Source organism: Engystomops pustulosus, chromosome 7, assembly GCF_040894005.1.
Source record: "Engystomops pustulosus chromosome 7, aEngPut4.maternal, whole genome shotgun sequence".
Classification (NCBI taxonomy): Eukaryota; Metazoa; Chordata; class Amphibia; order Anura; family Leptodactylidae; genus Engystomops; species Engystomops pustulosus.
In genome coordinates this window covers 85,101,825-85,126,080 of record NC_092417.1, presented here as the reverse complement: position 1 = coordinate 85,126,080, position 24,256 = coordinate 85,101,825, and the positions used below count along the sequence as shown (strand labels likewise).

Sequence of the window (24,256 nt, the reverse complement as noted above, 5' to 3'; positions counted from 1 at the left end):
GTGATACCTAATGTGTTTGTAATTTTTACTGTTTATAACATTTTATATCAGTTCTAGAAAAAGGGAGGGGATTTGACTTTTTAATATTTTAAAAATTTTTTACCATTTTTAATTTTTTTTTTCCACTTTTTCTTAGAGCTTCTAGAGTACTTTAACCCTAGATAGTCAGATCGTTCCTACCATATCCTGCATTACAACTATTTTGCTGTATATGGAGTTTTTGCATGTGATTCATTACAATGAGCCAGTGGCTCATTGTAACGGATCTCCTGACGAAGACCCGAGGCTGTCATGGCAACCAATCACCGCCCCCCCCCCCTCCCCATGACGTTTGGGGGAGGGACAATGGGAGGTAACATGGTGGCACCTATGCGCTGCCTTGTTTTAAGTGCTGCCGGCGACTTTGCCGGCAGCAAAGAAGAGGTTGACACCCACAAAATTGTTATTTTCTTTCAAAAATATGGAAATTTTTAAGTGACTCCAAACATTTGAGTGGTGGTGTACGTCATTGTCTAACTAGGACAAGATACATTTATGGGAGTGGTTATAGCAACCATATGGTTTATAAACGGATATTGTAAATGATTTTGTCTCTTTAACCCCTTAAGGACCAAGCCCTTTTTCGTTTTTGCGTTTTTATTTTTCACTCCCCACCTTCAAAAATCTATAACTTTTTTATTTTTCCGTGTACAAAGCTATGTGATGGCTTATTTTCTGCGTAACAAATTGCACTTCGTAGTGACGGTATTAAATATTCCATGCCGTGTACTGGGAAAAAAATTCTAAATGCAGTGAAAATGATGAAAAAACACATTTGCGCCATTTCTTGTGGGCTTGGTTTTTACAGCTTACACTGTGAGCCCCAAATGACAGGTCTATTTCATTCATTGGGTCCATATGATCACGGGGATACCAAATTTGTATAGGTTTTATAATGTTTTCATACACTTACAAAAATTAAAACCTCCTGTACAGAAAAAAAATTCTTCATTTTGCCGTGTTCTTGCGCTAATAACTTTTTCATACTTTGGTGAATGGAGCTGTGAGTGGTGTCATTTTTTGCAACTTCTGATGACGTTTTCAATGCTTCTATTGTTAGGACTGTGCGACCTTTTGATCACTTTTTATAGAATTTTTTCTATTTTTCAAAATGGCAAAAAAATGCCATTTGCGACTTCGGGGGCTATTTTCCGCTACGGGGTTAAACGCAGTGAAAAACGGTTATTATATTTTGATAGATCGGGCATTTTCGGACGCGGCGATACCTAATGTGTTTATGATTTTACGGTTTATTTATATTTATATCAGTTCTAGGGAAAGGGGGTGATTTGAATTTTTAGGTTTTTTTATTATAATTTTTTTTTTTTTACTTTTTTTTATTTATTTTTTTTTACTATTTTTCAGACTCCCTAGGGTACTTTAACCCTAGGTTGTCTGATTGATCCTACCATATACTGCCATACTACAGTATGGCAGTATATGGGGATTTTGCATACCATCTATTACAATGTGCAGATCGCACATTGTAATAGATAGCCTCGATCATGACAGCCTCGGATCTTTGTGTGATCCGAGGCTGTCATGGCAACGGATCGCCGCTCCCCGGTGACGTCACGGGGAGTGACGATCAGAGCCAAGATGGCGGCGCCCACGCGCCGCCGGCTCTTTAATGCCGCCGGCAGCTTTGCCGGCGGCGATCAAAGGGTTAACACCCGCGATCGGTGCAAGCACCGATCGCGGGTGTTAGCGACGGGCATTTGCTTCATTATGAAGCAAATGCCCGGTGAGTATGAGGAGGGCTCAGCCCGTGAGCCCTCTTCATACTCCCCCATGCGCAGTAAGACGTAAGGGTACGTCTTATTGCGCTATGGGGTTAATGTAGGCCCCTCTTCCCCCTCCTTAATTGTCTTGAAGGTTTAAAACTTCATTTACATGGATCATGACACTTTTATTTGCTTAAATGTTTTTTTTTTTAATATTATCTTTTTGGCTTCAGAGCAATTAAATTGCAAAAATACTATGATTCCTCTGAGCATGATTAATTGTAAAGAGTCTGAGAGGCTAATTAGGAGGTGGAATCTAAGGTTGTGTTCTCATTGCAGCTAATCCTCTGCAGGGACACCAGAACTAAGGAATTATAATTTAATAATGAGACATATTTATTTTAACTAGCTAGGAAGTTCGAACAACATTATACTACAAACCTAACACCCCTTCTAGTGTCCATACATTACCCACCCAGAATTGGACAGAATTTATCGTCCATTTTTCTGCAAGCACACTGACATACTGATGTGTGTCCCCTCTGCCAGGATCTGCTTTTCTTTAAAAGACTTTAAAAATTATGCAAATGCAATAATGCATAATTTTGCATAAAGCCTTTTTTTTTTTTTCTAAACCCAGGGTATAAGAAGCTAAAAAAAAGAGCAGATATTGCCAGACGGGACACAGTAGTATGTTTGCTTGCTGTCAGTACAAAACATTGTTAAGCCTTAACACCTTGAGACTTGACCAGATCTAATCCTTTATTACTGAGGTTATGTTACTGTTGTCTCCAGTAACCTAAACTTGTGTACTGACAACTTGTTGTGATGCATAAGGGCAGGTAAAATAAGTCTGCACAGAGAGTTTGTTGGCTAGATATAAATATAATAAACCAACAGCTGTAGTAAGTTGAGAGAAAGACATATTAAGAATATCTTTAAATTTCCGATTACAGAAAGTTAGAAAATACCTTAAAAATGGTGAGAATTTTTATCCAAGTTATTAAAAGGGTGTAAGATTTTAAATTCTACGGTTTTCATGCTGTGTTTACAAAAGCCTTAAGGAAACCAGCCACCTAAAAAAACATTTAAAAACCTATTATTACTCACCCCTGCTCCTCTTCTTCTTGAACCCGGTGCTGTTAATCGCTAAACTTGACACATCGGGATCACCTAGAAAAGAAACTTACAACTAACAACACAGTGGAATGTCCGGCGCTCGGGGCTGCTAATTATGCATGCCCCCACACCTCCCTCTCTCATGCTGGGAGGATGTGAGAGCAAGGTAACTTCATGCGAGAGGCACAAATTTTCACCACTCACATGACGTCACTTCTCATAACGTCACTTCTCATAACTTTCTTGATCTCTTGTTCTTTCAACTATGTAATTTGTGCATTGGGTGATGAATATTCCAGAAGATTGTGACGGTCAGGCCTAGAAGCTCATGACAATGAAACCTTCTCTGCACAGAGGCGACAACAGTTTGAACCCTATTACACAGAGCTGGTTACAGTAGTCCTCCACACTCATTGCCATTGCAATTGCTGTGAATTAAGGGTTTTTTTTTCCCAACAGGTACAGTGTCTGATTTCATGGAGAGGATCTATAGAAAAGCTGGCAGCAATAAACTTTGGTAAGTCTTGTATGTGCCTAGGCCCTCTTTTTACACATTAATCCCCTAGTGACCAAGGGTCATTGATGCCTGAATGTCCAGATCAATATTTGCTGTTCTGTTCTGCTATTTAAATGACATTATCTTTGGATCCGCTTTACACATCAAAATAATTTTTACTTAGTTTTTTTACTATTGGGAGTTAGCTGCCAAGAATAACTGCTTATATATATAGGTAGACTAGGACTTTTGGAACGCAGGGATACCTAACGTGTTTTTTTAATTTTACTGTTTATTTTTATATTGGTTTGAGGAAAAGGGGGTGATTTTAGTTTTTGTATGGAGAGGGCTCAGCAAGAGAACCCTTGCCGCTCGCCAAGGTACTATTACATTGGTTTGTGTCAAGGGGTTAATAGGACACCAGAATTCAGTTTCTAGGTTGCACGGTTCAAGGGACAATGGGCATTTAAATTTTTACACTGTTGTGACTAATATATGTGCTATCTGCATATGCAAAAAGGACCTATATAGCTTTATGCAGTCATGAGGTGGTTAAGTTTAGTCATGTAATCATTTTATTAACCACTTTGTGCACCAGGAAGTACTATTACATCCTGGTGCAGAGGGGGGGGGGTGCACGTAGAGAGGTCACAGGCTTTCTCCATACACAGTGGGTGTCAGCTGTATAAACTAAAAAGTACAATTTGTCCCACAGATAACAAGCCCATATTACATCTCTGTAAACGTAAAAAATTAAAACATTATCGCTTTTGGAATGAGTAAGAAACAGAAAAGCAAAAATGAAAAATCCTGTAAAGGTTAAAAAAAATGTATACATGGCAGAGTAATCTATTATTGACAGTTACAATCTCCACACAATCTGGCGGTACTTTGTCAGGTTTTTTTATGCTCCAGTCACATACAGCACTGCACTCTCATGCAATGCTGCAAGCTACAGATACAACAGGATACCAAATCACATGTCTCATTCTTATCTGAGCTCACTACATACAGCAGCGCTGTGTGTGCAGAGCTGGTGATAACTTGAAATTGCATGTGATATGACTGAAGATCAATTCTAGGTAAGAAATGTAACATTCTTCAAAACTCTATGTGATAGAATGTGAGAAAACGCCACTTCCGTACAATATATATTTTAGACTTTATTACTATCTTAGTGAATATTTAAAATCAATTAGTCATCATTCTAACTTCTAATGTCAACCACTTTATAATCCTATTGTAAAAACAACCTAACACTAGTCCATAATGCCATAGCCCCTGCATGGTGTATAACATCATTACTTTCCTCGAAATTTGCTGGCTTTTCTGTAATAATTGGTACCTGAATGGAGACTGAACAGTGATTACTGAATATCATCTTCTGAAGATTCCACTTTCCATGGTTCTGAATCCCATGGTGAGGCCACTCTTTATGGTACATGCAAACGATTCATCACCCTCCTTTCTTGGCAGGAACACTGTCCATGGTGCTGAATGGTTTTCTTGGTGGTGCATTGAACTTTCACAGGTGGTGTCCTTGGTGCTGACAGACATTTCTGGATCTACTGTATACTTGCTGGAGTTCTCATTGCTTGCAGAGACTATTCCCCTCTCCCTGCCTTAGTTGTAGGGTGTTCTGAGTCTAGCTTTTGCACTAATGTAAGCCACATATTAGCAAGACGAATCTTTAGCCTCTAGATCTAATTAAAATTATTACCATTCATTAATAGCAAGCACGGATCTGAAAAATGGCGAGGAATTGAAACTGGAAATCTCTAGAAAGCTAAATAAATTCTCATTTTTACTATTACCTAGTAATGCCTTGGTAACTTGAGTGAGGGAAATTAATGTTTAACAATGTCTCCCTAATAAGTATAATGTCACCCACACTTATGGGGGAGAAACATCATAAATATTTTACTGTCTTGTAGTGTTCCAGGGATATATACATTTTGTAGTCACATCCACATTACATTCATTTGATTGCAGTGACAGTGGGGTATTTGGAAGCTACTGCTCAAAGCATCTCTAAAGTGTGTATCAGGACTCCCTGGGGATGTAGGGTCAACTTTTTAACCGTAAGGTTATTGAGTTGCCAACATCTTTATGACTAGTAAGAACCAGACTAATTTAAAGGTGCATTCTGGAAAGACCAGGGTAAAATGGATTTTACTGAATATCTTAAATATGATCTAACCGTTTCCAATAAACCCTTTTGTTTTATTTCCGGAACAATTACAGGAACAATTTTTTTTTTTTTTTTTAAATAACCCATGTATCATTTTGGGGGTAATACAAGCATGTTTTGCCCTAAAGTGGGATGTGGCTTCAGAATGTTTGGAAACCGCTGCTTTAGAGCATTCTGGCCTTAAATGATTTCTGTAGGGACAGTGATGACTCCACATTTGTGAGTAGCGTAGATTTGACATAACAACTTTAGATTATTATTAAAAGAATTTGCAGGGTCAGTTCACTTTGTATGTAGATTGCATATAGGTTGTAAGTGTAAACTTGTATTTAAAGTTGAGTCTCCACTTTGTATTGTATGAACCCTCCTGCAGTCATTTAGTAATTTCTTTCCTGTATTTAGCGTCTGAACGCAATCTCTGTCACACACAGGTTTGTGGTCCGTTACATTGCTGCCTTCATGCAGAGGGCAGCCTCATCCATAGCGCCACATATAACCACACTATTGGTACATGGGAAGCAGGTAAAAAGCCGCTTTGTCGGCTTTTACTGATGCAGGCATTGATTGATCTGCGCTTGGCACTACTAGATCTGCATGTGTTTGCATTAATAGGCATGAACTAACCAGTGACATCTGATGGTTCGTCAGAAAACTAGAAGCAACTTTGGCCATTATGTAAATCCATAAATAAGATATACCAGTCTTTAACTGCTTCCAAATTTCATACCAAGCAATGGCATAATGGCTTTTAGTAGTGCTGTAGCCAGAAATGCATTTGCCTTATCTGGCAAAGGCCCATTAGCCAGCAGAGGCACAGACTTGACTAAAAGCTCCATTATCTGCTATTAGCAACTCCCTGACACACATTATACATGGTTACTGTGTCTGACATTCATTTTCCTCATTACATGGAGTTTTGCAGCATAAAACCCAAGGCAAATTCAGCAGAAAATAACCTCATAAGTCCAATTAAGTGTCGGAGCCCTAGACGAGCCCCAAAAGACACAGACCTGACCAGACAATTCTAGAATTACTGCACATAGCTGAGATATGCAAGGACTTCTGTTAATTAGCAGAGTTTCAGGACCGTGGATAAAGAGGAATCTGTACTGCCCCATTTGACATTGGACTGTGTAATGACACAGACAGTTGAGGAAATACACTAATATGGTCAGCAGAATATCTGCTTATTAAAATATTAAATGGGAGCATTAGTACCTAAATGTCCAGGTCAGTTTTTACAGTTCTGTTCTGCTCTTCATTAAATTACATCTTTGGAACGGCTTTATATATGATAACAATTTTTACTTTCATGACATGTGAGACTGTAACTTGATAGGATAGTTTATGGATTACATTTTTTTTTCTTTATAAAATTAGCAGACAAATTACTAAAATGTGAAAAAATATGCTTTTTTGTAATTTGGGATGGGAATCATTGCAATGTTTTCTTTATGGCTTGATAGATGCTTGAGAAATTTCTCTCACTGAATATCACTATATTTAGTGATTGCTTCCTGTTGGGGAATACCTAGGACTTTTTACTTAAAAAAAAACAAAAAACAAAACACAGGTCTCATTCTGCCTCCATGCTTAAGGTCTGTAGAACAAAGGATCTATTCTGAAGGGAACACAACACTTATTATAACTACTCCTGGCTGCTCAGGCCTCTTCCATTTTGTGAGAGAATATTGTGAATACACAACACCCCAACACCACATACATTCACTCACACACACTTCTCAGCAGATAGAGATGGTACTGTCTCTAGCTGCCTATGTGATGCCTTACTACATCTGACAATGAAGATGGTGTCTTAGCAGAGCAGAAAGCGGACTATACCGCATGAGAATGTGTCAATCTTACAGTCTGTACTTCTGTACCTGGCAATCAAAAGGGTGGAACATTTTTTTTCATGGAATCTTGCTTTAGCCTAATCTAGCTTGTAGCTAGGTTGGCTGGTTAGTACACAACTGAATACAGCCCTAACAATTTGCATACAATTTGCCCCAAGTGACCAGAACAAGCAGAAAATATTGAGGGATGCAGGACCATTAACTCGCTACACAGACTGACTTAAAGCTCCATCATCACTAAGCAGCTTCTAGACATTAGCCATGTTTTATTTTTAGGTTAAATTTAGCACCAGGTTTCCTTCTCCTTATGCTCAAGATCAGTTTGTTGTGAAATAAATATTGACCCTCTTTACATGATGATCCACGGTTTTATCTCTCATTTTCATTAGTTGCCTTCTGTAGTCATTAGTTTGACGGATTATTTTAATATTGTATTCCTCGCTATCAGCAGCCCGTGAGAAGGTAGGACAGATTGCCTGCCACTCTGGCAATAAAGACCCTTCTGATGTAATATGCAAATAGTGGTTAATAGGGGAACTCTACCTTAGCTTTCAGTGCAATAACAGCTTTTGAGAGCCATTGACAGGCTTCCTAGAAAATGCTATAGAGAAATATGCATGTATAACACGAGGAGTGGCACTGCTCTGTTTTTTTTGCTTACAGGTCTGTTGTGCGTCTCGCTGCCAGTCTTTTAGGTAAAATAGTGGACAGTCTCGCCCCATCTATAACTAATGCATTAGTGCAGGGTAAACAGGTGAGTACTCTAACAACTTATCGGCAGTAGAGATATATATGTATCCAGTCATAACTATTTATGTTTGCAAGTCAAATATCATGAACCACACTCCTTTATGCCGTAGTATTTGCAGTAGTCTGACATAATTACTTTGTACTTCCCGTTGTAACTGTAATGGAGAATAATACAGACATAAAACTTAGGCGCTTTATTGAAATGGGTTTGTAAGTAACAAAAACATCTTGCATAGATTAGAGCTGTCTATGTAACCACCTGCTCATAATGTTCACCTGCACCTGAATTACAGCTCGGATTTAATTTTACCAGTGCTCTGAATATTTAGAGGGGAGCTGTGATTAGTTGCTATGGGCAACTAAGAATATTCTGACTTTCAGACAGCTTGATAAATCTGCCCCATTATGTCCGTCTTCCTCTTTATACACAGCAGTTAAATATTCTAAGATCTCTGTTTTCAGTAAGTGAACTGGAACATTTATCATACGCTTCTGCTGAATTATCTGGTAGCCAGGCCATGCCAGACATAGAATCATGCTGAAACCTGCAAACTTGGGCATGAAAGTTTGCAGGTTGTAGGAAATGCACCGGTCCACTCTGCCACCAGCCTCACCCCTTCAAACCACTCTATGCCAGTGGGGTAATTGGCGTAAAGGGGGAAATAATCACAATTCCTGACGGTTGTCTAATAATTGTGATTATTTCAGGGCTTGTAAACGAGAAAACCGTCATAGTAGCCCTGATAAATTTCCCCCAATGTATACATCAAGCAACTTCAACTATCCTTACCATAAACATTTATCTTACTGTGGCTTTGTTACAGTTCTATCCAGTTTGGTGAATCCTTAGAGAAGTAAATGGAGAAGCAATACAAACAGTTGCGTAACTAGGAGAGCTTGGGACCCATAGTGGATTTTAGCATGGGGCCCCATACCACTTAAAAAATATATGTACATATTTGTACAGACACAATTATACAATCACACACAATTACGTACTTATATAGACACACATACGTTTATACACTCATATATACACAAATTTATACTGTATACACACACATAAAGATGTACACTCATACACACTGTTTTAGATTCTTACACACATACATACATGTATACATTTATATACACACATTTCTCTACTTACATATACATTTATACATTAATTCAAAATATACAGTATATACAAACGCATACAGAATATACACACATACGGTATGTACACATCCATACATTTATACACACATCAAATTTGCACACATACTGTATGGTACATACACAGTATAGTTACACATACAGAATACACACCATATATACATATACATGCCATATTAACACACCATATACACACATACTGCATATACATACAGCATATACACACACACATATTACAATCTATATTGTATGTTCTTAAAAAACCTGTGTGAAGATACATAAATGTAGTCACGTTATCCTTTAGAAATAAGATAGTTGCCCTTGGATACAACCACTGTTGCACTCTTCCAACAGTGGCCAAACATGCCTGACCTTGATACAGTGTTCATTACCACAAGAAGGCTAGAGGACATGTAGTAGCCCCCGGGCATTTCATATGCTAAAAACTAGAAATGGTGGTTGTATCTGTTTCTAAAGGACTATATGAATACATCTATGGGAAATTATCTTCACACAGGACATTTATTTAAGTAACATCCAGTTGAAGAATTGTATGTATATGGCAGATTAATTAAATGAAATGTGAATGTCCAAATGAGTTACCCCTTTAATGATCTATAATGATCCCAGAGTTTTCAAAGACTGTAAAAATAAAAACACTTTTAATATGCAATTTTCTGAGTGAAAACTTTTCAGGGAAAAAATATCTGCAAATTCTGTGTCCTCATGCATGCAGTGCCCTTGTATATACCATCTACAGACTGCACAATGCAACATTTAGCGCTAATAGATGGTAACAGGTTGCTGGAGGATCAGAGTTGCATGTGCATTTCTAATAAATGGTTATTGTTTTTCTCCGTTCTGCCCATTATTGGCCCACCGATCTACATTCTTACTGTGTGTTCATAGGTCACTCTGGGTGTTTTCGGCCACGAGGAAGCCGTTATCTCCAACCCGTTATCACCTGGTGTGATAAAGGATATAATCTACAGCAAGTGCAGCCCTTATGATGAGCGAGAGGCAGTACTGCAGCAAGAACTGGTCATCCACATTGGGTGGATTATCTCTAACACTCCACAACTGTTCAGTGGCATGTTAAAGATACGCGTTGGGTAAGTACAGCTCTCTCTTGTTTACTTCAGTGGGAGCTGAGCTGCAGGAACAGTGAACAGCCACACGCTCCTTGCTCGGTATATATTATGGTTTGAAGCCCACTGACAGACCCCAACAGCTTATTCCTGGCGCGCCTGTGTTCTTTCATCGCTCACCAATCTGATTTTGGAAGCCTATCCTACTGTGCCAGAATCAGTGTACAATAACCCATTAAAGCATGAAAAGTATTTGTGGTAGTAGTAAATTGTTGTCTTTAAAGGGGTATCCCCAGACAAGATTTAAACATCCTCAAGTTAACAAAATAACACATTTTTTAATTCACTTCACAAAAATACAGCATTTCATAGATATAATTTCAGCCTGTCTCTGTCAGTCCTGGTGTTAACAATTTGGTTGCCCCTGAATCCGACCATAAAACTTATGACTCTGGTCGGATTTTTTACATGAATAGCTTCTCTTGTCTGCACACTGCAGTGCTCTCTGCCTCATTCCCCTTCCTCGTGCATTACAAGGCCAGCTCAGACACAGGCACTTCCTGCTAACAAGCAGCATCCAGAGACTAACTCTACAAGCTAAAACAGATAAGATCTCTATCCAGTAGGGTGGCATATAGTAGAGCTGACTCTGTTTGTGTTAGCAGAGCTAAGTGTGTCATTGTATTTTATATCCATCTCATGGATCTCATCATCTCTGATCTTTCTCATCTCTCATTTTATATGTGTCATATACTAGTAGGATATTCAGAAGCTATATAATAGTGTAGATAAACCCTGAAACCTGATAATCTAAGCACATTGTCATAAAGTGTCTGCTTAGAGTCCTCGCCAAATACAATGACCATCACTGGGTTAAAAGAGCTACAACCGCAATAAACCTGAGTAAAGTAAGGGAGTTAAAAATTATCTTTATTGTGTAAATATCACCAGAGGATTAAAATTTAAGAACGTGGACATGATTGCTGGGTCTAAAGGGGTTATTCAGAGCTTCTGGGTCTGTTCAGACCCAGTACAGCTCTGATAAACATTAGCCCTTGCAGGGTGTTGTTTCCTCCTGTAACTGGGGCTCTTCACCATAGTCTCCCCATTTGCCCAAAACTATACATATTATATATCAAAATGACCGAAAATATGAAATTCATTAATGTTCATTTTCAGGTAATTTTAAAATTAAAAAATATATTCTATAAATTACCAAAAAGCCTTTTATTCACTTTTAAACCCAAATAAAACTAAAAGTGAAAAAAAATTGTTAAACCTTTATTTCATTTTTATTAGCCCTATGTGTCCTGAAAAATACACAGAAATAAAATGTAATGTAGCACAAAAAAAAAAGTTATGGCCTTTAACCCCATAGCGCAATAAGACGTACCCTTACGTCTTACTGCGCATGGGGGAGTATGAAGAGGGCTCACAGGCTGAGCCCTCTTCATACTCACCGGGCATTTGCTTCATAATGAAGCAAACGCCCGTCGCTAACACCCGCGATCGGTGCTTGCACCGATCGCGGGTGTTAACCCTTTGTTTGCCGCCGGCAAAGCTGCCGGCGGCATTAAAGAGCCGGCGGCGCATGGGCGCCGCCATCTTGGCTCCGATCGTCACTCCCCGTGACGTCACCGGGGAGCGGCGATCCGTTGCCATGACAGCCTGGGATCACACAAAGATCCCAGACTGTCATGATCGAGGCTATCTATTATAATGTGCGATCTGCACATTATAATAGATGGTATGCAAAATCCCCATATACTGCCATACTGTAGTATGGCAGTATATGGTAGGATCAATCAGACAACCTAGGGTTAAAGTACCCTAGGGAGTCTGTAAAATAGTAAAAAAAATAAATAAAAAAAAGTAAAAAAAAAAAAATTATATTAAAAAAACATAAAAATTCAAATCACCCCCCTTTCCCTAGAACTGATATAAATATAAATAAACAGTAAAAATCATAAACACAATAGGTATCGCCGTGTCCGAAAATGCCCGATCTATCAAAATATAATAACCGTTTTTCACTGCGTTAAACCGCGTAGCAGAAAATAGCGCCCGAAGTCGCAAATGGCATTTTTTTGCCATTTTGAAAAATAGAAAAAATTCTATAAAAAGTGATCAAAATGTCGAACAGTCCTAAAAATAGAAGCATTGAAAACGTCATCAGAAGTCGCAAAAAATGACACCACCCACAGCTCCATACACTAAAGTATGAAAAAGTTATTAGCGCAAGAACACGGCAAAATGAAGAATTTTTTTTCTGTACAGGAGGTTTTAATTTTTGTAAATGTATGAAAACATTATAAAACCTATACAAATTTGGTATCCCCGTGATCGTATTGACCCAATGAATGAAATAGACATGTCATTTGGGGTGCACAGTGAAAGCTGTAAAAACCAAGCCCACAAGAAATGGCGCAAATGTGTTTTTTCATCATTTTCACTGCATTTAGAATTTTTTTCCCGCTTCCCAGTACACGACATGGAATATTTAATACCATCACTACGTAGTGCAATTTGTTACGCAGAAAATAAGCCATCACACAGCTCTGTACATGGAAAAATAAAAAAGTTATAGATTTTTGAAGGTGGGGAGTGAAAAATAAAAACGCAAAAACGAAAAAGGGCCTGGTCCTTAAGGGGTTAAACATCCACAAATGAAAATTTGGTAAATATACTCCGGTCATTAAAAACTTTTCAGGCTGCGTCATTAAGGGGTTAAGGATATACAGATTTAAAAATTCAGAGAATGAGAAAATGGCACCAGCAAGATGAACAAATTAATAGTTGAGTCATCTGATTTTTAGCATAAACTATAAAAATTCCTTATGCAAATAAATCAAAATAGACGGTTTGGGACATAATACCAAAACACTTCAAATCCTCTGGCCGCTGCCAAAGCTTACAGAACAGTTGAATCAGCATAGCCATGCATACAGTTCACCAACAGTAAAACTTATTTTGTATTTTGGTTCTGAAGGGTTTTTTTTAACGTACTTGATTCATTTTTTTTAAATTATCATTTACCATATGTAAGCCGAGGCACCTAATTTAACACATAAAACTCATGAAACCTCAAGTATAAGCTCATTATATATATATATATATATATATATATATATATATATATATATATATATAATGCATTGGTCACAGCCTCCCAGTATATAGCCAGCGTTTGCCCTAGTATGTAGCCAACAGCCCCCTAATATATAGCCTGCCCCGTAGTATATAGCCAGCAGCCCCCTTGTATATGGCCACTGCCTGCCCTCCCCCAGGATATAGCCACTGCCTGCCCTCCCCCAGGATGTAGCCACTTCCTGCCTCCCCTCCCCCCCCCCCCCCCAGGATATAGCCACTGCCTGCACCACCCCAGGATATAGCCACTGTCTGTCACCCCCTCCCCCCCAGGATATAGGCACTGGCTGCCCCCTTAGTATATAGCCAGCAGCCCAATGCCCAGCCTCCCCACACCCCCTGCAGGTCCTCTTCTGTCTTCAGCTCCGGCTACAGAGTTTTTTTTTTTTTTTTTCATAGACTTGAGTTAGCACATTTTTTTGTGCTAAAAAACTCAATTTATATTTGAGTATATGTGGTATCCATCTTCTTGGAGAGATTTATTTCTTGAGAGATCTGAAAAAGAGCTTTCAAAAATTGTTACATTCTATTGTATTGATGAATATGTATTTTTTAGGAAGGGCTTGAGGCAGGGCTGCACCAATCACATGGCCCCAAACTGTCAGGTTAAGTTCCTCTGTTCATTTTGCTGTTCCGCTCCGACAGGTAGAATGAAGCCCCTGCACAGAGCACTTTCTGTTATGGGATTGATTTAGACCTCCATTATTGATTTTTGCTTGGTCGTTCTTGTTGAAATAGAACGAATGCTTGACAGAACCATTACTGCTCTGACTGACCACACTTCTCACATGGAGGAGGGGGATCAGTGCATTACACCTTAGCTTAATGTAACCTACTCCGATTTCTACAAAAGACAAGGTAAGGAGATGTGCTTCACCTGTACAAGCTAAAAAACAAATAACAATTGCAGTAAAACTCCACTACAGTATTGACTATGCACACCATGTAAAGACATTGGGGCTTATTTACTATGGTCCCGCGGCCGCACTTTCGTCGGGTTTTCCGATGTTTTCGTTTTTTTCTGCGCTGGGACAGGTATTTAACTGGGGATTGTGGCGCGACTACACTGACTTTCATATGTCAGAAATCGGGGGTGGGATTTGGACTGAGAACGGATTTAACTTTCAAACTGTGTCGTAAGATCAAGCACTTACATGTACCAGGAAGAAGAAGGTGAACTCCGGCGGACCTGAGCGGGGAAGCAACACATGCAGGACATCGGGCGCACGACCTTAGTGAATCGCGGCACAGGGCATTATCGTCGGAATAATGCACTTTGGGGAAACTCCTCGGACAGGTAAGTAAATGCCCCATTATTTCCCTTGTTTTGAAGGAAAAAAAAACATCCACTTCATCCACTTCCCTATTCATGTCTGAAGATCAATTACAAAAATCCACTAGGTCCAGGCTTAGTTTCACCCACACAATCATGTAGTTCTATTGTCCAATATCAGGGAAATAGGTCTGATTATTGTCCAGAAATGGTGCCACAGCTTTCCATTGGTTGTGCCTAATATAACAGCTTAGCTCTATTTTAGTGAATGTCGCCAAGTCAATAGCTATTCCCAGCAGTTTCGTCCTGGTCTACAGAAATGTTGACATCAATCTATTCCTTTATACAAAGTCCACATCTTTAAAAACTAGCTAACTGTAAGAAGTAATGGACTTATGTTTTGGTTTCAAAGTCAAAAGAAAAATGGATGGATACTGTATTTAGTCTTTTAATTCTCCCATTGAATTCTTTCAATACAGATGGATAATTCACGCCATGAGATACGAGCTGAAGATCCGCAGTGGGGAGCAACCAGAGCAGGACATCTACCAGCTATCACCCAGTGAGATTAAACAGCTTCTCCTCTGCATTCTGCAGCCACAGCAATCTGGGAGGTGAGAAATGGCTTTGAAATGAAGCACAACATCTATATGCCCTTCTCCTTCACAGGTTTAAGCTGCGGCTCAGTGGGTGACCAGCACTTTACATTTAGGTGTAATGTACTGAAATCCAGAGATTACAACCAAATCTGTCTTCACAATAAACTGTATTTAGAAAACAAGATGAACACTTGAAGCTCAGGTTCATTTTTATAGCTTCAGTTGTTTGGTCTCTTGTCTAACCTTATAATGTGTACATAGAATGCTCTCTGTGTTGTATTATGGGACTTGGCATATCTGATGTAAATTCTACATTTTCCAATGGTTATTTTAAGTAATGCCAGCTAAGCCATTGGATATGTTTGTTACAGCACAATACCACGGGTAGATAAAGGGAATTCATACAGTGAAACCTATGCTGACAAAATTTGTACAGAAACCACTATTTTTCGACGGGTGGTCTGCACAACGGATTTTCTATATAGAATGGAGGGTAAAGTGTCCAATTGATGCAGGAAACATGTACCGCCCTAAATACAAAAAATAATGAAAGCGCCCAAAGGCATTTATTTATTTTTTGGCATGTTAAAAAGACAAAACCCAACTCAGTCTAGATCCAAAACTGTTTTTATACTATACACAAGTTATCACAAACATAAATGTATAACCATAGGAAGTTCCCTCTCTCTCACCATATCCTAGGTCAGGATGGCTGCATCACTTAATTATCCCCAACATAAAACTTTTCAAAATCCTAATCCCTGGTATGGCACTGCTCTCATTCCTAGTAGTATTCCATGTAGCTCCCAATGGTTCCACTGACATTTCTGGGAAAAAACCTAGCTTCCTATTCATTCTTAAACATAAACATTTCTGAGTTTGGAGTTTACATAATTCAATCCCTTTTTTTGTGCTCTAGTTAATGCTGTTGTACCAGTATAATCAGACCCATTGGCAGAAAGCCGTTTCTGAAAAGTGGATTAAGTTGCATAAACACATTTTGCCGTATAGACTTATGGCACAGTGCCTGTTAGTCTAATAGTTGGTCTGTTCCAAGTGGCAGTGCGGGGAGGACGCCAACCACAGCAGGCGACAGGCCGTTTCGTGCAACTACACGCTTTCTCGCGCAAACCTAGGTCAAAGGCTTGAGAAAGCACGTAGTTGCGTGAAATGGCCTGTCGCTTGCCATGGTTGCCGTCCTCCCCGCACTGCCACATGGAATAATAAAGTCTGCTTTTATTTAATCCGAGTGGTCAGTGCCAAACTTTTTCTTTTGAGTTTGCTAATGCTTGGCCTTCTCATAGTGATTCTCCCTAAGAAAATTTGCACAGAAAAATGGTCATATTACTTAGTGGCCTTCTCATAAAGGGTTGGCTTTCATAGAGCGTTATTGGCCCAGACATTATGCAGTGGACATGAATTCATTACCAAGGATTATTCTCACATTCCTAATCTTCATTCCCATTCGCACACACATACACTCTCTAAGTCATTGGTAGACACTTTAGACTGTGGGTCCAGATGAAATTTGAGAAAGCTTATATTTATGCACCCAGCTTTAGAATTATCTATATATGAAACAGATGGTACATATTGCTGAGGGTCTCTGCTCAAAAATTCAGTCGGTTTTAGAAATCTTACCTTTCACATAACTTTGCAGGTGCTGGCTGAACCGTAGACAGATTGATGGCTCTCTGAACAGAAATCCCTCTGGATTCTATGACCGGGTATGGCAAATACTGGAGAGGACACCCAGTGGTATCATTGTGGCCAGAAAATTCCTCCCTCAGGTAAAAAACTATAGTTTTGGGTGTTGAGTGAGTATGCTCCGTGGTTACAGCAGATGGGAAGATCACAGAGTTTGAACCATTTGTCTATTTTCCAATTTCACACAGCAACCAACCCTGTCTGACATGACAATGTATGAGATGAACTTCTCCCTTCTGGTGGAGGACATGCTGCAGAACATCTCACAGCCTGAGTACCGTCAGATCATTGTTGAGGTATAAATTATATCACCATAACTGTTAGGCCAGTCTATGCAGCTGCCACAGTTTTGCTGCATTATTTGTAAATCAGAAAGTGTGGATACAGTGTTATGTTGCAGGGTATGAGCATTCATGTATTTGACCTCTGCCTTGGGTCTCATTTATCTGTCACAACGCAGCGGAATAGATATACCGGTTTGACTTTCATCCCACATCATGTCATTAGGATTTCTGAAAGTCATGCTTGATGTTAAGAGGGCTGCCTTATGAGGTATCTAAGAGTCAGTAAGTAACGTTTCTCCTTACGGAGACTTTGCCAATTAAGGCTGCCTTGTAGGCATGTGGAGACTTATAGCCATTGATGCTCCATAAGGGGATTCTGGGAAATAGGCAAATACATTTTTTCTACCATGAGACATTAGTTCCCTTATCCCATCCTGGAAAACCTATTTGCATATTTCATAGAATTCCCCAGTGGAGCATCAGAATCTCCACGTGCCCCTTAAAGGGGCTTGCCCACAAAGTTCTCAAATTTTAATCTTCTAGTATTCCTAACATGATAAAGATAACTTTTAACCATCTTCACTTGATTATCCAGTGTATGTATAAGAGCAGTGCACTGGGTGCAGGCACGAAGGGCAGTACAGTGACCAGTGATCCGCTGGTACATTCGCTGTAGGATATAGTGAGGGGGAGGGAACACATTGTGCATGCTCCATTACAGGTGCTGTCTGTCCTGTAAGTAAGGAATAGGTTTTGCTTAATAGATACACCTAGGTAAAGACATATGAAGAGATGTCATCTGCAGAAACAAGCTACATTCACTCCTCTGCCACCAAGAATCCAATATGTAAACCCAGATTTTAAAAAGATTAGTTAGGAAAACAAATTAGTTTGAATGACCTACATGTATAATTAAAGGGGTATTCTCGTCTGGGCATTTACATCCAGATTCATTAATCTTCCATATATGTACATTTCTTCAATTAGATGTCATTAAAAAAAATGTACCTGTGTGCAGATAATTTCTCATAAATGTAGTCATATGGTCCCTTAGAAACAAAACTGTGTCCCTGGATACGGCCGCATCTGCTAGAGGGATTGGACAAAGAAACAAAAAATTTTTGTATATGAAATGTCCGGGAGTTACTGTATATACTACAGCCGTTCTGTGGTAATGATTGCTGAAGCCAAATGGTTCGGACAGGACTCAATAGCGCTTGTATGGCCACAGCTGCCAAAATGTAATGTGGTCGTAACCGAGGAAGCTATTTCGTTTCTAAGGGACCATATCACTACATTTATGAGAAATTATCTTCACACAGGAACATTTTTTTTAATAACCTCCAATTGAATAAATGTTTACACATGGCAAATGAATTCAATAAAATGTAAATGCCCAGATGGGAATACCCCTTTAACCTGTTAACAGAAATCCATCATGATAAAGCAGGGACCCTTACTTATAGATCCAGGCACTGTGACTGTGGTAATCTTCTTATATTTATTATCCACTGCCTCCTTCATTCTAAAACCAACTTTACAATTATGCAAATGAGCCTGAGGGGGTCCAGGGGGTGTAACCAGAGCCCTTACGTGATGGTGTCTGGATCAATGAGTAAATGGCCCTGGTTTATCATGCTGGATTTTGATGCTAGATTTCCTTGATCTTACTTCCTTCACTCGGATAACATTGGAGGAATTTATCATTTCCCTTCACTACCAAATATAAGCTCCTACAGTCAAATAGGTAAAGAATCAAAAGGCTACAAAAGTAAAGACTCCCCCATTATGAACTCCTATTCTTCCTATTTCAGCTGCTAATGGTCGTCTCTGTAATTTTGGAGAGAAACCCAGAGTTTGAATTTCAAGAGAAAGTTGATTTGGACAAACTGGTAAAAGAGGCGTTTAGTGATTTTCAGCGAGACCAGAGCCGTCTTCAAGGAGCAGAAAAGCAGGTGCGTCAGGACTTTGGCCCCTGGCTGAAGGTCACATCTCCACACAAGACATCTGATTGTAATCTCCACTAACATAGCCAAGCGTATCAAATTAAATCCAGCCAGTCACCTAAGCAGTGCAGCCAGAGAGCTTCACGTCAGATGAGGCTGGACCCTGCAAAGGAAGAGTTTATATAGTATAGAAGGGTAGAAGTGCAACATGGTGGGGAAGGGGGGAGCAGAGTATATAAGAAATGCAGTATTCAGGAGGAACATGTAATATAGCAAAGACAATGTGAAATATACTTTATGCATAGATAGGAGATTCTACAAGTTTTAATGCACTATATATATTCTACTTTTGTCCATTTGACATGAGTAAATGAGGGTCTGTGTCATTTACATGATGTGCTTAGAATTCTTCTTCTCAGCTCAGGGTGAGGGTTCTATCCAGTTAAGACAAGACTGATACATTAGAGGTAATACTTAGAGGTACCTTATCAATAGAGATGAGCGAGCACTAAAATGCTCGGGTGCTCGTTATTCGAGACGAACTTTTCCAGATGCTCGAGTGCTCGTCTCGAATAACGAGCCCCATTGAAGTCAATGGGAGACTCGAGCATTTTTCAAAGGGACCATGGTTCGGGAATAAAATGTGTTATTTAATTGAAAAAGAATGTCTTCTGATAAGTTATCAGATGTATGCAAACATCTGCAATCTATTCTTCACTGTTCCGCGCGTATATTATCTCCCGACAAGTTATCAGATGTGAAGAACAGTGAAGAATAGAATAAAAACAGTGAACACAGGATCATTTAAGTGAAAAACACAGTGAAGAACACAGTGAAGAATAGATTGCAGATGTTCGGCACATCTGCTTACTTGTCGGGAGAGGAGATACGCTGTCCCGGGATCCGCTCCTCTTCTTCCACTGAAGTCTCCCCGATGTCTCCCTGCTGCCCGATGTCTCCCTGGTGCCCGATGTCTGCCTGCTGCCCGATGTCTCCCTGCTGCGCGCGATGTCTCCCTGCTGCGCGCGATGTCTCCCTGCTGCGCGCGATGTCTCCCTGCTGCGCGCGATGTCTCCCTGCTGCGCGCGATGTCTCCCTGCTGCGCGCGATGTCTCCCTGCTGCGCGCGATGTCTCCCTGCTGCGCGCGATGTCTCCCTGCTGCGCGCGATGTCTCCCTGCTGCGCGCGATGTCTCCCTGCTGCGCGCGATGTCTCCCTGCTGCGCGCGATGTCTCCCTGCTGCGCGCGATGTCTCCCTGCTGCGCGCGATGTCTCCCTGCTGCGCGCGATGTCTCCCTGCTGCGCGCGATGTCTCCCTGCTGCGCGCGATGTCTCCCTGCTGCGCGCGATGTCTCCCTGCTGCGCGCGATGTCTCCCTGCTGCGCGCGATGTCTCCCTGCTGCGCGCGATGTCTCCCTGCTGCGCGCGATGTCTCCCTGCTGCGCGCGATGTCTCCCTGCTGCGCGCGATGTCTCCCTGCTGCGCCCGATGTCTCCCTGCTGCGCCCGATGTCTCCCTGCTGCGCCCGATGTCTCCCTGCTGCGCCCGATGTCTCCCTGCTGCGCCCGATGTCTCCCTGCTGCGCCCGATGTCTCCCTGCTGCGCCCGATGTCTCCCTGCTGCGCCCGATGTCTCCCTGCTGCGCCCGATGTCTCCCTGCTGCGCCCGATGTCTCCCTGCTGCGCCCGATGTCTCCCTGCTGCGCCCGATGTCTCCCTGCTGCGCCCGATGTCTCCCTGCTGCGCCCGATGTCTCCCTGCTGCGCCCGATGTCTCCCTGCTGCGCCCGATGTCTCCCTGCTGCGCCCGATGTGTCTCTGCTGCGCCAGATGTGTCTCTGCTGCGCCAGATGTCTCCCTGCTGTGCGATGTCTCCCTGCTGCCGTTCCGCGTGTATCTTCCGACAAGTAAGCAGATGTGCAGAACATCTGTAATCTATTCTTCACTGTGTTCTTCACTTAAATGATCCTGTGTTCACTGTGTTCACTGTTTTTATTCTATTCTTCATTGTTCTTCACTGTGTTTGTTTAATTAAATGCTCGATCTCGAGCAGGGGAAATACTCGTCTGAGCAACGAGCCGTTTCGAGTACCTTAATACTCGAACGAGCATCAAGCTCGGACGAGTATACTCGCTCATCTCTACTTATCAACCAATACAAAGACATACAGGCAGAGATTTATCATACAGTAACGCTGTTAGCTGGTGCAATTCTGGCAGCTTGATGTATCTAGCGGCACTGAAGAAGTGGATCTTCCATCATACACAGTGTGGCGCCACCAGATACACCAAGCTGCCAGAATTGCACAAGCTAACAGCTGGCATAGTTTTGCACAAAAACCATGTGAATGTTCAAGGTGAACATACGTTCTAGGTAGTGTGAAGGCCACCCCGCTCTGCCACCAGATGCACCTGCTCACGCCCCTTGGCATAGAGCATGCATAAAAGGCTAATAATTGCAATGCCTGGTGGTTCTCTAGGCTTTGCGATGACTTGTAGCCTTCTACTCCAGTTTTCTGGTGTAAAAAGCCTTGATAAATATCTCTAAAGTGTTTATAGCAAAATGGGAAATGTATCTATCTGTCTACACCAGAAAACTGGAGTAATCTGAACCTGAAATGTTGTGTGCTACATTTATCCAAGTTTTAGACCATTTTTAGAAATGTTTCTGACTCTTCTGAAAAAGGGGCATGTCTTTGGTAACTAGGGGGTGTAACTGGACAGAATATTCCGACTGTACACCAGAATACTAGAGTAATTTGCACCTGAAATTCCATGCACCACATTTGCTGAAGGTTTTATACCATATTTAGGCTGTTTTCCAACTACTCTGCAAAAAGAGTGCATCTTCGGTAACTAGGGGACATGAATGGACAGAAAATAGTCTGTGCAGCAGAAAATTCAGTCCATGCTCCAGAAATTGCAATATTGTGTTGCAGCAAAGTATAACTCACCAGTCTTATAATGCACCAGATTAATCTAATATGTTTTATAATTTTATAAAGAATAATATGTAGGGTTAATTTTGTCTTTGTCACGTCTTAAAGGTCACCTATCTTTAAAGGAAATCTACCATCAAAATCCATCATGACCAGGAAGACTTGCTTCTAGATCCAGGCACTTTGACTGATCCTCTTATATTTGTTATCCATGGCCTCCTTCCTTCTGAAATAAACTAAATAAAAAATTATGCTAATTGTTCTTCTCATTGTAACAGCCTGTGCCACTGTAGTGCTGATGGGAAAACCACCAGAGGCCCTCAGACTCATTAGCATATTTATAAAAGTTGCCTTTAAAATGAAGGTGGCCAAGGATAACAAATATAAGAAGATTACCACAGTCACAGTGCCTGAATCTATAAGCAAGTGTCCTGCTTTATCATGATGGATTTTGATGGTAAAGTTTCTTTAAGCTAGGGCATATCGCTACAACCCTCTGTACATTACTGGCAGTACTGCAGCAAATATTGTTGTACAAACAGGCAGGTAAAGAGAAATGATCCCAGCGGCTTTCTTTAATCTTACTTAACGCTATGTGTTCTCTCCAGGATGACATGTCTGCTTTCTACAACACTCCCCCGCTGGGCAAGAGAGGAACCTGTAGCTACCTGACAAAAGCTGTCATGAACATGCTGCTGGAAGCTGAAGTCAGGCCAAGCACCGATGACCCGTGCAGCGTTAGCTAAAGATGATCACCGTCAACAAGCTGTGTGCATGGCCCCATCACGCCCTATGTTTAGTTACTCGTGCCATTGCGGCAGAGTTTTTGCACAAGGCTTGGCTTCTGCTATTTTGTATTTAAGGGAGCAGGAAATGGTCCAGGGTTAGTCAGTAATATTTATCAAACTGCTGTAGCATCTCAAAATTGGTCAGAGGGTTGTTCCATAAATTAAGCTTCATCAATACTACCCTTTTTCAACATTCTGCTTGTTGACATTGACTGACTGTAAATATCATCTTTCACATGCAAAAGCTAAAAACCAAGAATTGTTACAATTGTATCCAGTGTCAATGCACTAGCCTAAATTTTAGAGCGTAATCTAGGACCTAATAAAACCTAATGTTTATATCACAGCATGATTCCAGTCACTGACAGGCAACAGAGTTCTTGAAAAAATGTCAAGAAACTAAAACAAATTATGGAAGATGTGCTGTGCTCAGCAACCATCGGCCTCTTTCAGTCTGCTACTACACCTATTAGGGATGCTGATTCTCTTAAATGTGGGGAATTTGTGGAGGTTGCAGCTTTCCGACCCTCATCAATCAGGAAATTCTCCCCCACCTGGACTGAGGATAATTTCCTAATTTGGCTAAACCCTTTTAAGTCTCCTCATTGGTTATGGGGTTTTGCCCAGTGAGTCAACAATTTTCTTTTAGTGAGATCACATGCACTGTGCAATGTATCTGAATGCTGGAATTTACAAACTCTTATTCTGCAGTTTTAGCTTTTCGTTTATTCCTAGAGCGTGTGTGTGTCTTTATAATGTAGTTTTTACTGTGGACACTGAGTGAAGGAGTTCTCATCTGCAGTGTCCTTAGCAGTATATAATTTATCCAATACCCCCTGCTCATGTTCACAGCAAATGTCTGCAGCTGAGCCAATTAGTGTTTTTACGACTCGAGAGAATAATTAAATAAAGAGGCTTGGAGGTTTGATTTACATCTCTTGCCATCTTTTTATTTCTTGGTTTAATACTAATTGCTGTGGCGGGCGATATATGCAATATAATGTATTTATTTACTGTAATTCATGATCTGTTTTTCTTATTTATTTTTTTTTTAGATTTAAGATCTAAATAAAAAGTCCTCAGAGTCAGCTGAAAAGTATTGTTATCCCCCCACAAGAGACGTGGTAGAGACTACATAGATGTTACACTGCACAG

At 40.6% G+C, this 24,256-nt stretch overlaps 1 protein-coding gene across 3 annotated transcripts in view; it reads left to right on the top strand.

Annotated features, from left to right (window-relative positions):
- The window catches only part of PHKB (phosphorylase kinase regulatory subunit beta), a 154,442-nt gene extending 130,409 nt beyond the window's left edge, over positions 1-24,033 (top strand). For 2 of the 3 annotated variants that reach the window (XM_072117169.1, XM_072117167.1), the window contains 8 exons: positions 3,342-3,399; positions 8,089-8,179; positions 10,243-10,445; positions 15,321-15,455; positions 17,101-17,230; positions 17,336-17,443; positions 19,246-19,386; positions 22,922-24,033. In XM_072117169.1, coding sequence (XP_071973270.1) covers positions 3,342-3,399; positions 8,089-8,179; positions 10,243-10,445; positions 15,321-15,455; positions 17,101-17,230; positions 17,336-17,443; positions 19,246-19,386; positions 22,922-23,059 — 1,004 coding nt within the window. In that variant the 3' untranslated portion in view covers positions 23,060-24,033. Of the gene's footprint in view, positions 1-3,341; positions 3,400-6,000; positions 6,092-8,088; positions 8,180-10,242; positions 10,446-15,320; positions 15,456-17,100; positions 17,231-17,335; positions 17,444-19,245; positions 19,387-22,921 lie in introns of all 3 variants that reach the window. The other variant, XM_072117168.1, reaches the window with a different exon arrangement.
- Positions 24,034-24,256: the final 223 nt, after the last annotated feature.